The 16,066-nt window shown below is 43.4% G+C and overlaps 1 protein-coding gene across 3 annotated transcripts in view; it reads right to left on the bottom strand.

The window, feature by feature from the left end:
• The window catches only part of LOC120997106, a 100,492-nt gene extending 88,997 nt beyond the window's left edge, over positions 1-11,495 (bottom strand). For all 3 annotated transcript variants that reach the window (XM_040427044.1, XM_040427043.1, XM_040427045.1), the window contains exon 1: positions 11,437-11,495. In XM_040427044.1, the coding sequence (XP_040282978.1) occupies positions 11,437-11,445 (9 nt within the window). In that variant the 5' untranslated portion in view covers positions 11,446-11,495. The remainder of the gene's footprint in view (positions 1-11,436) is intronic.
• Between the last annotated feature and the right edge of the window lie 4,571 nt (positions 11,496-16,066).

Below are 16,066 nucleotides of genomic sequence, written 5' to 3'. Positions count from 1 at the left end.
TTTAACTCCCCCTCTAAAGGTAGTCAGGTTTTCTCTTACCTAAAAAAAGAAAAATGTTCAATCATTTTCCTCCAATAAATCCACTTTAAATTTGATAGATACCTGAATCTCACGAGATCTTTATATTCAAATTGGTTCCATTGTGGAGTGGGATCCTCAGCCTCCAAGGGCGTAAGCATAGGGATAAGGAAAGACCTTCCATTCTCATATCTCCACCATATTCAAGATGTTGAGGGAAGGTACATTTTGCTTAAAGGGTCTATTGCTAACCAGGTGTATACCTTTATCAATCTTTACGCACCCAATACTGGTCAGGTTACTTGGATAACAGAAGTCCTTTCGTTATTAGAGCCACACAAAGAGGGTATAGTGATTCTAGGCGGTGATTTTAATATTGCGCTTGAGCCAGAACTTGACTCCACCTCTAAAAAATCTGCTATATCCGCCAAAGCTCTCAGACATCTAAAAAAATACCTTCATGATTGGTCTGTTTGTGATGTCTGGAGACTCTTTAATCCAAAAACATGTGACTATTCCTTCTTTTCGCCAGTTCATGGGTCCTACCACAGAATTGACTACCTATTTATCTCAAAAGAACATCTCCAATTTTGTAACCTGGCCAGTATAGGTTTGATGTATTTATCGGATCACTCCCCTGTATTCTTCACAATAGATATGCCCACCTCTGATACTCGCCCCTTTAGATGGCGATTACATGAACAATGAACTATTTTCGCCTGGAGATCCCCTGACACAAACACAAAAAGTGTTAAAGGAGTTTTTCTCCCTGAATACTGGCTCAGTAACCTCTCAACAAGTACTATGGGATGCTCATAAAGCCCACTTCATATCCATGGGAGCTAGGATTAAAAAAGCCAGAAGGCTTCAGATAGATAGCTTGCTAAATAAAATTCAACATCTTGAATCCCTACACAAAAGGTCCCTGTCAGAAACACTATATAAAGATTTAACAGACTCCGCGAAGCCCTAAAAAACGTATTAAACGTTGCCTCAGCCAAATATTATCTCCAAGCACAATTTAAATATTATGCTAATGAGGATAGAGCATCTAAATTTATGATGCAACGTATTAAACAGAGAAAGTCCCTTAACTACATTCACAAAATTAAATCAGCAAATGGTGAAACGGCCTTCACTACCTCATCCATAGCTGCCAAATTTAGAGAATTTTACCATTCGCTATACAATCTACAGCCTTTCCCCTCCTGCCCTTTCCGAAAAGCAGACCCTAGCATTACAAACGCCCTTCACCTTGAAAGAACTAGAAACCGCTATCAAACAGCTCCCTAAAGGGAAATGCCCAGGCCCTGATGGCCTCCCGGCCTTATATTATTGGTCGTTATCAGATACCTTAGGCCCTCATTTGCTCAAAGTCTGTAACAACTCTCTGCTGGGTACCCCAATGTCAATAGATATGACTAGAGCCCATATCTCTTTGATTCCTAAAGAGGGAAAAGACAGCTCCAACTGCGCAAATTGTCGTCCGATTTCCTTGCTAAATTTAGATTTAAAGATTCTAGCAAAGATGCATGCGATACGCCTCTCAGACTTACTTCCCACATTGGTCAATAAAGATCAAGTAGGCTTCGTGAAGGGCAGGGAGGGCAAGGAGAACACATCAAGAGTACTTAACTGCATATATTATGCAAAAAGAAAGATACAACCATCCAATGATCCTTCTCAGCACTGATGCTGAGAAGGCTTTTGACAGAGTTGACTGGGATTACATGAATAAAGTGCTACACACGTTTGGGATTCCAGATCAATTCATTAATGCTGTAAGTTCCCTTTACTTTAACGCATCAGCCTCTGTTATCGTTAACAACTCTCTCTCCCCTTGCTATTCGCAACGGGACGAGACAGGGATGTCCCCTCTCTCCCCTATTTGTTTTAGTCATGGAAACTCTTTTACAGGCTATTAGGAGAGAGAGGGGGATTCAAGGTATGCGAGTGGGTGGTTTCGAACATAAAACAGCAGCCTTCGCTGATGACCTATTCATTATGGTCACAAATCCTACTATAAGTAAAAAACAAGTATGAGGGGGCACACTCAAAAGGAAAACACAAGCAGTGATAGTGATGATACACTTTAATATACTAAAATATTAAGAACATACCCTAAAACAATACATAAAATTCATATACCACGTATACAGATGGAAATAGGTGTGAGAACCTGTATAACCGACGCTCAGTCTCTGCGGCAAACACCAAATGATCGCAACAAAACCGCGTAGCGGCAAAGTCCCAATCAGGGAATAACGTTCCTAGTCCCTGAAGGTGATATCACAATAGGATAGAGCACGTGTCAATTCTATCACAAGTTCTGTGACGCTCTGTCCAGACTCAAATTAACCAGCAGTGGTATAATAGTGTGATAGCCCAGTTCATGTCCGGCACAATGATATACTGTAGTAGCCCAATTCACTGTCAGGCACAATGATATAGTATAATGGCCCAGATCACTGTCCGGCACACTTGTGGTATAACGCCCACAGTGGTGGGCTAACTCACACTTTCTTCCACAAAATAGCAATGCTCATAAACGAGCCCGGTCTTACCCGTCTTCACTGTTTCTTCCACAGCATAGATCCCAGGTGGCCGCACACCAGCGGTGTGCTCGGCCTGTGCGTGGCGTCCCACGTGACCTGGTTGCCTAGGGGACCAGATGCACGCTCGTGTGACGTAAATGTTGCGCGACTGCTCTCCAGTCTTTCGGTCAGAGCTACTTTAATAACTTTGCTCCTTTGGTTGCCGGCTTTCTTTTTCTTTAGATGAATCCACGCTCACTCTAAACCGCCAGACGCGTTTCGGGGTCTTGCACCCCTTCCTCAGTGGCCAACTGAGTGAGCGGATCCTCACTCCTTATATATGGGATACCTCCGCCCACATTCCTCCATATTCCTTGTGGATTTGTACTATATGGAGTGGATTTAACCCCTGTGGAATGGGTTCCCATTCTCAATATGTTAGTCATGCATACCTTTATTAACTCATTCTAAAAAGTTAAAACAATAAATACACCCCTACATAGTACATGCCCTACCATATAAAAATACATAAAAAATGCATTAAAAATAGATAATGGAGAAGACTGCAAGGTCCTACATCATATATGAATAACCGCACAAAAAACGCATTAAAAACGCATATAAGTGTATTGCGTTTTTTATTGCGATTTTCATGTTGAAGAAGAGATATTCATCCAGGGATGCTATGATATTCATCCGAAGACAAATAATATTCATCCGAAAACAAATGGCGGGGATAATTGACTAATGTAGCCTAGAGGAACCGTCCGGCAAGGAGGGGAGATCACAGTGTCGATAAACGGCCAAACTGCGATGTCCCATCCATACTGGACAACCTCCCTCACAGGAACCCAAAAACCTCCATTTCGGCGTTTAGGCCCCTGGGAATAATTGTGTCATACTCAAAGATCCTCCGGGATTCTTGTCTTGACATATGTGCGATGTGGTTCCCCCCTCGCCATGCTTTTTTAACTCTCTCTATAGCCACAAATTTCAAACCAGTGGGGTCACAGTTATGTACAGTTTTGAAATGTTTGGATAATGAGTGTGTCTCTAGGCCTTTCTTGATGTTTGCCACGTGTTCCGCTACTCTCTTTTTGAGCTTTTTTTTTGTTCTGCCTATATATTGCTTCCTGCATCCGCATTGTAGCAAATATATGACGTCTGTGGAATCACAGGTCAGGCATTCCTGTATCTCCAAACTAAATGAATTAACTGTAGACTGCACTTTTGTGGTTTTCTTGGGGAAACTAGTGATTTTACGATTAGCACATCTGCCACACTTGAAGAACCCGTTCACTGCCAACCAATTTTCTTTTTTGTGGCCATCTTTCTTCACTTTCACAGTTGGAGCTATTTTACCGGCCAAGTTACTTGCCCTTGTATAGGTTATCTTGGGTGCTTCACTTAAGAGAGGACCAACTACCTTATCATTCAATAGGTGCCCCCAGTGTTTCCAGATGCTCCTTTCCATTATTTTATACTGAGAATTAAATGGAAGGATAATCCTCAATGTTTCGTCACGTGGCTGGGGGTCACCAGCCAAAAAGAAGTCTTTTCTTTCCATTTTCTTTACTTTTTCCAGTGACCTGTCGATCACCTGGACTGGGTAATCTCTTTCTAGCAATTGTTGTTTCAAACCAGTCACTTCCTCCTTAAATTTGTTATCATCAGTACAGTTCCGCCTGAGTCTCCGGAACTGACTGGTCGGCACATTGATCAGCCATCGAGGAAGATGGCAACTAGCAAATCTAATAAAGCTGTTTTTTGCGACTGGTTTGAAAAAAGTATTACAATGCAGTTGGTCCCCCTTTACCCATATTTCCAAATCTAAAAATTCAACTTTCAATTTACTGACACTGGGGCTGAACACTAAGTTCCTATCATTGATGTTAATATTCTGGAGGAATAAATCCAGGGATTCAGTTGTACCTTGCCAAATGAACAAAATATCGTCTATGTAACGCCGCCATAGCACCAGATCCGTCCCCAGCCTGGGCATGATAGCCTCCTTCTCCCATTGAGCCAAAAACAGGTTGGCATAGCTGGGGCCGAATCTGGTGCCCATGGCGGTGCCGGTACGCTGCACATAGAACTCCTGCTCAAAAGAAAAATAATTATGGGCCAATATGTATCTCACCCCGCCCAATAGAAACTCCAACTGTTCAGTGGAGAGACCAGCATCTCCCAACAGTTGCTCTTGCAATGCCTGTATGTCCTGGGTGTGGTCAATGACTGTATATAGGGATCCAACATCCAGCGTCCCCAAGATCCATCCGTCTACCCACTTGATAGTTTCAAGAGTTTTAATAATGTCAGTAGTGTCGCTTATATATGACGGCACTCCTTTCACGTAGGGTTGAAGCCATTGATCGATGTACTTCGACAAATTGCATGATATGGATTCAATCCCTGACACTATTGGGCGACCTGGGGGTGATTGTAGATTTTTATGGATCTTGGGGATGCAATAGAACATCGGGATCCTCTTCTCAGTGTCCAGAATAAACCTAGCCTCCTGATAAGAAAGAAAGCCCATCTCTAATCCCTTTTCACAATACATCTTTAAAGTTTTATAGTACTCCTCTGTTGGGTCTCCTCTTAGTTTTTGATAGGTGTTCTCCTAATTGTCTATGACACTCTTTCAGATAATCCGCCGTATTCTGTACCACTACCGCCCCACCCTTATCGGCTGGCCTGATTACAATATCATTTATCTCTTGTAGTGATTTGATTGCCTTAATCTCCTCTTTAGTCAGATTTGCATTCACCCTGCTGCTTTTAATTCCCCTCAAGTCTCGTTCTACATTGTTTCTGAATGTAGCCATTTCACTACTGATCTCCTGCCTAGGAAATGTCTTTGATCTAGCTTTCAAATCAGTGTGTGGATATTTACTTGCATTCCCTTCTATGTCCATCTCTCTATTGATAGGATTTTTCAGAAAATACTTTTTAAGACATAACCGTCTGATGAATTTTTCCACTCCAATGTACGTGGCAAACTTATCCAGAGGGTTTGACGGGGCAAATTTTAAACCTTTGTTTAATAACGGTACCTGGGTGTCTGTAAGTACAGTGTCACTGATGTTAATTACGTTGGTCGTCGATTGTGTGGATTTCTGTGATCCCTTCTTATGTGCATGTCGTCCTCTCCTGATTGTCCGTTGTGTTTTTGCCGTTTCGACCTGGTCAATATCGGCGTGTGATAGTGTTCCGTGTTTTGGTGATACCTGTGTTCCTGTCTTTGTGACTGATAGTTCCCTCTGTCCCATGCATAATCCATCGAACGGTCCCTCAAATTGTAATTGTGTGCATATCCCTGTCTGTGATTGTGTTTCCTTACATTTTGTCGTGGTGGTGTGGGAGTGCGTGTGGTCCTCGTTCGTGCTTTGTGATGTGGTGGAGTGTAGTCTAAAAAATGAGGTGCAACAAGTGTTTCAAATCTGTTAGAAATTTTAACGTTGTCATATTCTGTGCTCATACCCTGTGTATTGGTGTACTCGACCTCCCTCTGCAAATTAGCCTCCGTGACTTCTTTCCTCTCCAAGTAATGTAGCTTCCTAGACATCTTCCCTATTATTTCCCTTTCCAAGGAGTCCAGATTTTTGCAAATCCTCTCATGCCATTTGCGTACTACCTCTGTGTCTGGGAATGCCTCCATCTCTCGTTTGAGGGTATCTATCTGCTCCGTCATTTCCTCTGACATCTGTATCCTTCTTCTAATGATCATTTGAACAAGGGTTCCTGATTGTGTTTTCAGGAAAGCATCCCATTCTTTTTTGAATTTGTCATCCACCAGATCCATAGCAGGCATCTTAGTGAGTGTCAAACCCTTGGGGATGAGTCCCTTGTCCAAATATTGTGTTAGTGACCTTATCTTCCATTTATTTCCCAACTGACGTTGCAAAGTCTTCTCCAGTCCCTTAAAAACATCATCCATTGATCTTTAGATCCCCGCCAATGCTTCACCTTCCACATTGCTTCTATTTTCTTATATTTGTTATCCAAGTGTTCCCAAATGTCCATATTAGGGAGAGGGGAGCTCAACTGTGAAGGGTGCTGTGAGTATTGGGTAAAAGAAATACAGGGGCTCACCCCCTCTCTATATGGATAAGGTGCTCACCCCCAGGTCCCACCCTCAGGACCAGTAAGGACAATGAGTAAAAAACAAGTATGAGGGGGCACACTCAAAAGGGAAACACAAGCTGTGATAGTGATGATACACTTTAATATCCTAAAATATTAAGAACATACCCCTAAAACAATGCATAAAATACATATACCACGTATACAGATGGAAATAGGTGTGAGAACCTGTATAACCAACGCTCAGTCTCTGCGGCAAACACCAAATGACCGCAATAAAACCGCATAGCGGCAAAGTCCCAATCAGTCAATTATCCCTGCCATTTGTGAATATGATGATTATTTGTCTTCGGATGAATATCATAGCATCCCTGGATGAATATCTCTTCTTCAACATGAAAATCGCAATAAAAAACGCAATACACTTATATGCGTTTTTAATGCGTTTTTTGTGCGGTTATTCATATATGATGTAGGACCTTGCAGTCTTCTCCATTATCTATTTTTAATGCATTTTTTATGTATTTTTATATGGTAGGGCATGTACTATGTAGGGGTGTATTTATTGTTTTAACTTTTTAGAATGAGTTAATAAAGGTATGCATGACTAACATATTGAGAATGGGAACCCATTCCACAGGGGTTAAATCCACTCCCTAAAGTACAAATCCACAAGGAATATGGAGGAATGTGGGCGGAGGTATCCCATATATAAGGAGTGAGGATCCGCTCACTCAGTTGGCCACTGAGGAAGGGGCGCAAGACCCCAAACGCGTCTGGCGGTTTAGAGTGAGCGTGGATTCATCTAAAGAAAAAGAAAGCCGGCAACCAAAGGAGCAAAGTTATTAAAGTAGCTCTGACCGAAAGACTGGAGAGCAGTCGCGCAACATTTACGTCACAAGAGCGTGCATCTGGTCCCCTAGGCAACCAGGTCACGTGGGACGCCACGCACAGGCCGAGCACACCGCTGGTGTGCGGCCACCTGGGATCTATGCTGTGGAAGAAACAGTGAAGACGGGTAAGACCGGGCTCGTTTATGAGCATTGCTATTTTGTGGAAGAAAGTGTGAGTTAGCCCACCACTGTGGGCGTTATACCACAAGTGTGCCGGACAGTGATCTGGGCCATTATACTATATCATTGTGCCTGACAGTGAATTGGGCTACTACAGTATATCATTGTGCCGGACATGAACTGGGCTATCACACTATTATACCACTGCTGGTTAATTTGAGTCTGGACAGAGCGTCACAGAACTTGTGATAGAATTGACACGTGCTCTATCCTATTGTGATATCACCTTCAGTGACTAGGAACGTTATTCCCTGATTGGGACTTTGCCGCTACGCGGTTTTATTGCGGTCATTTGGTGTTTGCCGCAGAGACTGAGCGTTGGTTATACAGGTTCTCACACCTATTTCCATCTGTATACGAGGTATATGTATTTTATGTATTGTTTTAGGGGTATGTTCTTAATATTTTAGGATATTAAAGTGTATCATCACCATCACCGCTTGTGTTTCCCTTTTGAGTGTGCCCCCTCATACTTGTTTTTTACTCATTGTCCTTACTGGTCCTGAGGGTGGGACCTGGGGGTGAGTCCATGACTGCCCTGGACCTCTTTCAGGAACTTCTAATAGTGCAGTAAATAGGCCATATAATCTGACAAAAGTAGATTATTCTTTGAATTGAATGATGTGTCCATTCACTTTGGTCCTCGTAGGATTGTCACAGAAGGATTGCCCTCTTTTTATGACTGTAATGCCATTTTAGTTCTGTGCCTGAGAAGTAACTTAACTGTACTATGTTATTTTCTATTATATGTAATGTCACTATTTTCTACAATAAAGAATTATAAAAAAAAATAAAAAATGGCTGTATTTCAAATAACTGAATAGAACCACAGTATGTAAAGGCGGTATCTCACATATCTTTTTTTTTAAATAACAGAATATGAAAGCTGTATATATTAAACTTGAATTTCACACGTGCAGATCTGTAAAATAGTGGATTTTGCAAAGAAAAATGGGTGTTTTTACAAACCCAGAAAATTATGGCTGTATTTCTATCTTAAATTGCACACTGACTAATCCAGATGTTGGATATTGCCAAAAAAGGGTGATTTTTTTTTAAATCAATGATTATTATTGCAGTATTTCAAGCGATTTGAATGTCACAAAAGCTTAGATGCTGTGCTGGTGCACTGAGCTTGTATAAAATGGCCGCCGCTGCTGCCCACCTAACTAACAGATGGATAAAAGTTTTTTTTTTCTGTCACTGGGCTCATTGCAGGGTGAAAAGATTGTGCACTGCTCCCACACAACTAAATCTATGTAGATCGCTGAGTTAGATTCAAGTTCTGAACAAAGATTCTCTCCTATTCTCTCCCTCACACCAGCAGCATCCTCTCCCTACACTGATCAGAGCAGAGTGACGTGCAGCGCTACGTTTCTCTAGCTTATATAGAGGCTGGGTCACATGCTGCACTGGCCAATCACAGCCATGCCATTAGTAGGCATGGCTGTGATGGCTTCTAAGGTCAGACAGTTAACCGCTTGTTGATTGGCTGCTCTGCAGCCTTTCAAAAAAAGCCAAGAAATCGACGAACACCGAACCCAAACTTTTACTGAAATGTTCGGGTTCGGGTCCAGGGTCCAAAAATCCTAAAGTTCGGTACGAACCCCAACTTTACAGTTCGGGTTCGCTCAACCCTGATGACCGGCACTCCACACTCCTGAGACAAGGCTGTCGGCACTAGTAAGAATCGCACATGCGCGATCCCTCACGGGAGCCGGCCGGCAGCCAGAGGGAGGGGGCGGGCACAGAAGGCTCTGACGTCGTGGGTCACGTGACCCACATTAGAAGAGCACTGAGGAGGTAAAAAAAAAAAACATTGAATAATTTGTAAAGTTAGGGTTAGGTAGGTAATTAAGCTAAAGGCACTAGATAACTCAGATAACCCCTTTAAGCCATTCTGTCACAAAGAGTTAACTGTCAAGCTGTGTGAATTGTACAGTACTTTGTCTTTGTGCTGGTTATCTAATAACCCTTATCTCTAAATTAACAAAAAGGTAATAAACACTTATTTACAGCACGTTCTTATCAGTAAGGGCTCTTTCACACTTGCGTTGTCCGGCGTGTACTCCACTTGCCGGAGGTGCCTGCCGGATCGAAAAAACGCAAGTGAACTGAAAGCATTTGAAGACGGATCCGTCTTCAAAATGCTTTCAGTGTTACTATGGCACCCAGGACGCTATTAAAGTCCTGGCTGCCATAGTAGTAGTGGGGAGTGGGGGAGCAGTATACTTACAGTCCCTGCGGCTCCCGGGGCGCTCCAGAATGACGTCAGAGCGCCCCATGCGCATGGATAATGTGTCCATGCGATCACGTGATCCATGCGCGTGGGGCGCCCTGACATTACTCTGAAGCACCCGGGGAGCCGCACGGACGGTAAGTATACTGCTCCCCCGCTCCCCACTACACTTTACCATGGCTGCCAGGACTTTAGCGTCCCGGCAGCCATGGTAACCATTCAGAAAAAGCTAAACGTCGGATACGGCAATGCGCCGAAACAACGTTTAGCTTAAGGCCGGATCCGGATTAATGCCTTTCAATGGGCATTAATTCCGGATCCAGCCTTGCGGCAAGTGTTCAGGATTTTTGGCCGGAGCAAAAAGCGCAGCATGCTGCGGTATTTTCTCCGGCCAAAAAACGTTCCGGTCCGGAACTGAAGACATCCTGATGCATCCTGAACGGATTTCTCTCCATTCAGAATGCATTAGGATAAAACTGATCAGGATTCTTCCGGCATAGAGCCCCGACGACGGAACTCTATGCCGGAACACAACAACGCAGGTGTGAAAGAGCCCTTAGATAAAAACTGAGCTGTGGGTGTTTATTTGGTCAGAGATCAGAGATAAGACACCGTCAGCTGAGCTGTCTGATGGAAAAAAGTTAAAATTCAGAGCCTGCTAGGAGAGAATCTCAAGGCTGAACAGAGAAAGGGACTCACAATTTTAATTAAGACTAAATAAAAAAAAGATTTTTAGCTCAAAATGAGTGCAAAGCAATAATAATAAAAATTGCCCCCAAAGGGATATCAAACCTTTAATCTAAAGTAACACCACAGATACCACAGTGATAACTCTCTGAGTACAGATAATGTAGTAGATATCACCAGCAGTCCTATGTAACACCACAGATAACAGTGATAACTCTCCGAGTACAGATAATGTAGTAGATATCACCAGCAGTCCTATGTAACACAACAGATAACACAGTGATAAATATATGAGTACAGATAACATAGTAGATGTCACCTGCAGTCCTATGTAACATCACAGATAACACAGTGATAACTCTCTGACTACAGATAATGCAGTATATGTCACCTGCAGTCCTATGTAACACCACAGATAACACAGTGATAGCTCTCTGAGTACAGGTAATGTCGTAGATGTCACCTACAGTCCTATGTAACACCACAGATACCACAGTGATAACTATCTGAGTACAGATACTGTAGTAGATGGTACCTGCAGTCCTATGTAACACCCCATATACCATACTGATAACTATCTGAGTACAGATCATGTAGTAGATGTCACCTGCAGTCCTATGTAACATCACAGATAACACAGTGATAACTATCTGAGTACAGATAATGTAGTAGATGTCACCTGCAGTCCTATGTAACACCACAGATAACACAGTGATAACTCTCTGAGTACAGATAATGTAGTAGATGTCACCTGCAGTCCTATGTAATATAGCAAGAGGGCTTTCTGTCTATATGTCACCTGTGACATCTTGCTTCTTGTGGTTGTCGGAGGCTCCTCAGTGATGTCTGTGTCTAAGCTCAAGCGTCCGGTGCTGTTGGGTTTATATCTGTGTCGGGGGGAAGGGGGGCTCATTATTTAGTCACTCATCTACAGAATGGTGGGTGATAAGACAGTTCTGAGGAAATTCTATGTTATTTATTAAAGGTATGTCGTGTATTAGCTGGAAAATTAATTGACAACAGCTGAGTAAACTCACACCCTCAGGAAAATATAATGATTGTATGTAGCGGTATTCACTATCTATCTAGCACCTGCAGGGCGCCCCATGGTGCCCCATGGTCGTGCTGCGGGCCGCAAATTGCGGGCCGCAATGCACGAGCACAGTCTGTGGCTCAGCCGCAGCGGATCGCAAAAAGATAGGACATGTTCTATCTTTTTGCTGAACGGAAGTACGGGACGAAACCCCACGGAAGCACTCCGTACTTCCGCATCATTCCACATCTCCAGATTTGCGGACCCATTGAAGTGAATGGGTCCGCATCCGTGATGCGGAATGCCCACGGAACGGAACCCGTGTATGGCGGATCCACAAATGCGGTCCGCAATACGGCACACGCCCGTGGGAAAGAGGCCTAAATTGGATGCACCTATAAAACCTCATTCAAACATCAGTGCTTTGGTCAGTGATTTCCTTCAGTGATTCTGAGCCAAAACCAGGATTTTAGCCTCCACAGAGATAAGTTTAGGAGCACTATAAGCATTCTCACTGTGTACCTACAAGGCTTGATGTTACTTGCAGCTCCAGGGGACGGTAATGGAGACGTCCTCATTTATCATTTTCTAATTTTATATTTTTTTTAATCAAAATATAAGATACAGTGAAAAATCAAGTGAGCCCTGCCAGGGCAAATATCCAGTAAGAGTTGCAACCAGGTACCTGCAAAGAGGACTGAGCAGTGGAGAGGAACAAGCCAAATCTCAGACCACCTATGATTGTCAGCCTGGGGAGTGGCTGGGGTCCTGTTAGTCTTTACGTGATTTGATTGTCTGACCTGTGAGGATGGGTGGGCTTGGCATTTCTGGGGCCCCAAGCAAAGTTATGTCTGGGGGCCCTAATCTGGACAGCCAGCCAAGAATCGCTATTCACAGAATTGGTCTCTTGTCTGTCCACAACCATGAGTATCTATAGGAGGCAGATACAGTTGAAAGCTGTGGCCATGGATGATTCTACCTCTCCTGCTGCTTGAGGTGAAAATTGAAATGGTGCCCACACCCCTGTGTCAAATTCTCAAGTCAACCCCTCCCCTGGGCCCTACTTCTAAAGGTATGTTTAAATTAGGAATTGCATACAGCACCACATACCTCTTACATCCAGTGATATCTATTCTGATGTAGACATTCTCTTTCCTCATCCTCTCCTTTCGACCAGACCACCATGACATATTATTTCAGCTGCCTCTCATCTCTGCAAAGTTTGGCACGCAGACAAGTTACTGAAGATTTCTCACTTTTCCATCCTCCTCCTTGTCCTGGACCCCAAACAGTGCTATCCTACTAATACCCCCAATATTGTGTCCACTAACAGTACCCCTGTATTTATAATTCTCCTCTCTGCACTGCTCCCAATAGGGCCCCCTGTATTATTATAATGCCCCTAGCAGTTCCCCCTATAATTTTAATTCCCCATCTCTGTTCTGCCCCCAGTATTATTATAATGTCCACAGCCCCCTGACAGTCCCATTTAAAAAACATCACTCCCCTGCCATCAGCCCCATCTGACATACAACCCCATGTAAAAAAAACATTACTGATTTCCCTTCAGCACCTGTAACATACATCATCATGCAAATAATATCACTTCCCTCCCTTAAGCCCCTCCAACATACAGTCCCATGTAAATAACATCACTCCCCTCCCTTTAGCCCCATCCAAAATATAGCCCCATGAAAGATCATCAATCTGCTCTCTTTAGCCCCCTGTAACATACAGCCCCATGTAAAACCATCAATCTTCTCTCTTTAGCCCCCTGTAACATACAGTCCCATGTAAAATCTTTTTCCTCCCTTTAGCCACCGACAAAAAGGGCCCTAAGTAAAAAATAAATCATCATTTCCATCACACACCAACCTGAAACATCCCACTCCTATTTCCACTGCATACTCTGAAGATTCTCCTGTAATCTGGAGGCCCAGCCGACTGGATAACAAGACTCCACCTCTTCCTCTGGCATCATACCAACCAGGAGCTCCTCCTTTCTATTTCCTGTGCAGCAGAAGACCTGTAGTGGGTCCCGATACGCCACAGCCTTTGCCAGTATACTGCCTCACAGGCTTCAGGCCTAATGCCTATGAGATGAAACAGCAAGCATGGGAGCTATAGGCCCCCTGAGAGGCGGGGGCCTGACGTAATTGTGTAGTTTGCATGGTTGCCAAGACTGCCACTCCCTTTGAGGGAATATCTGTGTTTTTGCTCCCATGCAGACTGGTAAGGTGTTGAAACTAAGCAGATGCCGACATGCCACTAGTGTTACGATACTGGTAGACACGGCTGGAATCCGGTAGCCAGATGGAATAAGCAAGGCACAGTTATGAACTGTGGAGTTGTAGTCCGTAGTGCGTCTTGAAGTGTAGATCGTAAGGTGAATATTCAGCAAAGAGTAGAAACAGTCTGAGAAAGATGGTTCTGAGGAGCAGGAGACTGGAACAAGTCACAATACTCAAGCAATGATTGAATTGCCTCATGGGTATAAGTAGGCCCAAATAGGACAAGCAATAAACAAGATGGCTTCGAAACAGCACACATCAGCCATCTTTGTTAAGGGCAAATCCTAGGACAAACACAGTAGCCTCCAGTGGTGAGGAGTGGAAGAGCAACACAATAGTTTAGCGGGAGTGAAACTGCGGTCACTAGTGGTAAATTAGAAAAATACATCAGATTCTCACAACTAGACTCAGTGGTAGGGGATTGACCAGTAAGGGTTTAGCCTCTTTACTGAACGAGCAGTGGTGGCCACTAGCGATGGCCTTGTGGTTCGCCCGGCGGTCATTTCGTGGCGAACTTTGCTCGTTCGCGATTCGCAGAACATATGGCGATGTTCGCACTCGACATATTCTTTTGCATTGTGCCGAACTTTGATCCATGACACATCCATCAGGTGGTATAGGACAGCCAATTGAGACGTTTCAGCACATGGACACACCCCCACTCTATAAAAAGAACCCTGATCTGGCAGCCATTTTACATTCTGTGTTTTGCCAGTGTAGGGAATAGTTGCTTTGTGGAGCAGGAACAGACTGTTGGGGACACCAAACGCTAGCTAATAGAGCCACAAAGTCCTTTTAAAGACTAGTATAGGTGTGCTATCGATAGGTGTGATACACAGAGGGGTGCGAGAAAGTATATTATAGTGCATTTGTATTGTGCAGCAGTTGTGTGCGGTTCTGCTGCAAAACCACATCTATATAAAGGGACAAACGCAATAGGAACAACTAATTGCAACGGGTGTGATATACCTGTTGCTACAAAATACTGATTGAAGGCTGCAATATACCTGCTTCCACAAATACTGCTCTTCTCTAGGGACTTAGGCACATGGTCAATTTGAAAATTACAGGCAGAGGAAGAGGCAGGCCGTTCCGCAGGGGTGGTAGGGGTCGGGCAGGTGCACTGGGCCGGAGCCTAAGTGGGAAGTTGGAGAACGAGCGTGCGATTACTCCAAAGAGCGCACCAGAGTTGGTTGAGTGGCTCACTCACCCTTCCGCTTCTGCACCCTCCTAATCCTCTGTATCTGTACCCTCCTCACTCTCTGCTGTGTGCACCCCCAACTCCACCATCACCACCACCACCACCATAGCTCCTCCACTTGAGTCAGAGGAATTATTTTCCCATCCATTCCCAGACTTTTAAGCCACTGATGAAGAGGTGAGGTCACCTTGAAACGCGTCTGGCGGGCAAAAGAAACCAAACTACTGAATATATATCCTGCAGAACCCAAAAGTGCACACTTGATATTTGAAAAAAAGATAAAAGACGAATAGAATATCTTTGTTTCTCTCCAGCACATATTCTCAGTCATGTGACCACAAACCAGCACGTGGGACGCCGACATTTGAGCTCAATAACAGTGCATCGCAATAACAGTGCACCGCAAAAGACATTGTCACACGTACAGTACGTCTGGATGACCATATGTACCTTTGCATGGTATAAGAACTAAACCACTTCAAGTGCAATCACAAACTCACTCCACAGAAATATAATACAGGATTCACAATTGGCTCATTTATATCGATTTTATTATCACCTTGATACTATCCGATTTTCATCCGATTTTTATCTGATTATTTTATCTGATCACAACTATTAACATACACTGCTATTTTATTTGATATTCTATTTTATTTGATATTAGTATTTTACCTGGTATTATACTGTCTATTGTATTTTACATGGTCCCAATTTATGCTGTGTGTTTTTAATTTTATCTCTATTTTACTTTGCTTCTACCATTCACCTTAATATTTCACAATAAATATGTTATATGTATGAAATACAGGTGGTGAGTGCCTGCTAATCATTATACAATCATTCCCAGACTTTACCAATGTGCAGCGATTCTTGACATCGGATCAGGAAGAGGAGGTAGCGA

Source organism: Bufo bufo, chromosome 4 (genome assembly GCF_905171765.1).
Source record: "Bufo bufo chromosome 4, aBufBuf1.1, whole genome shotgun sequence".
NCBI lineage: Eukaryota > Metazoa > Chordata > Amphibia > Anura > Bufonidae > Bufo > Bufo bufo.
The sequence above is the reverse complement of the archived record's forward strand: the minus strand, read 5'-3'. Positions and strand labels throughout refer to the sequence as shown.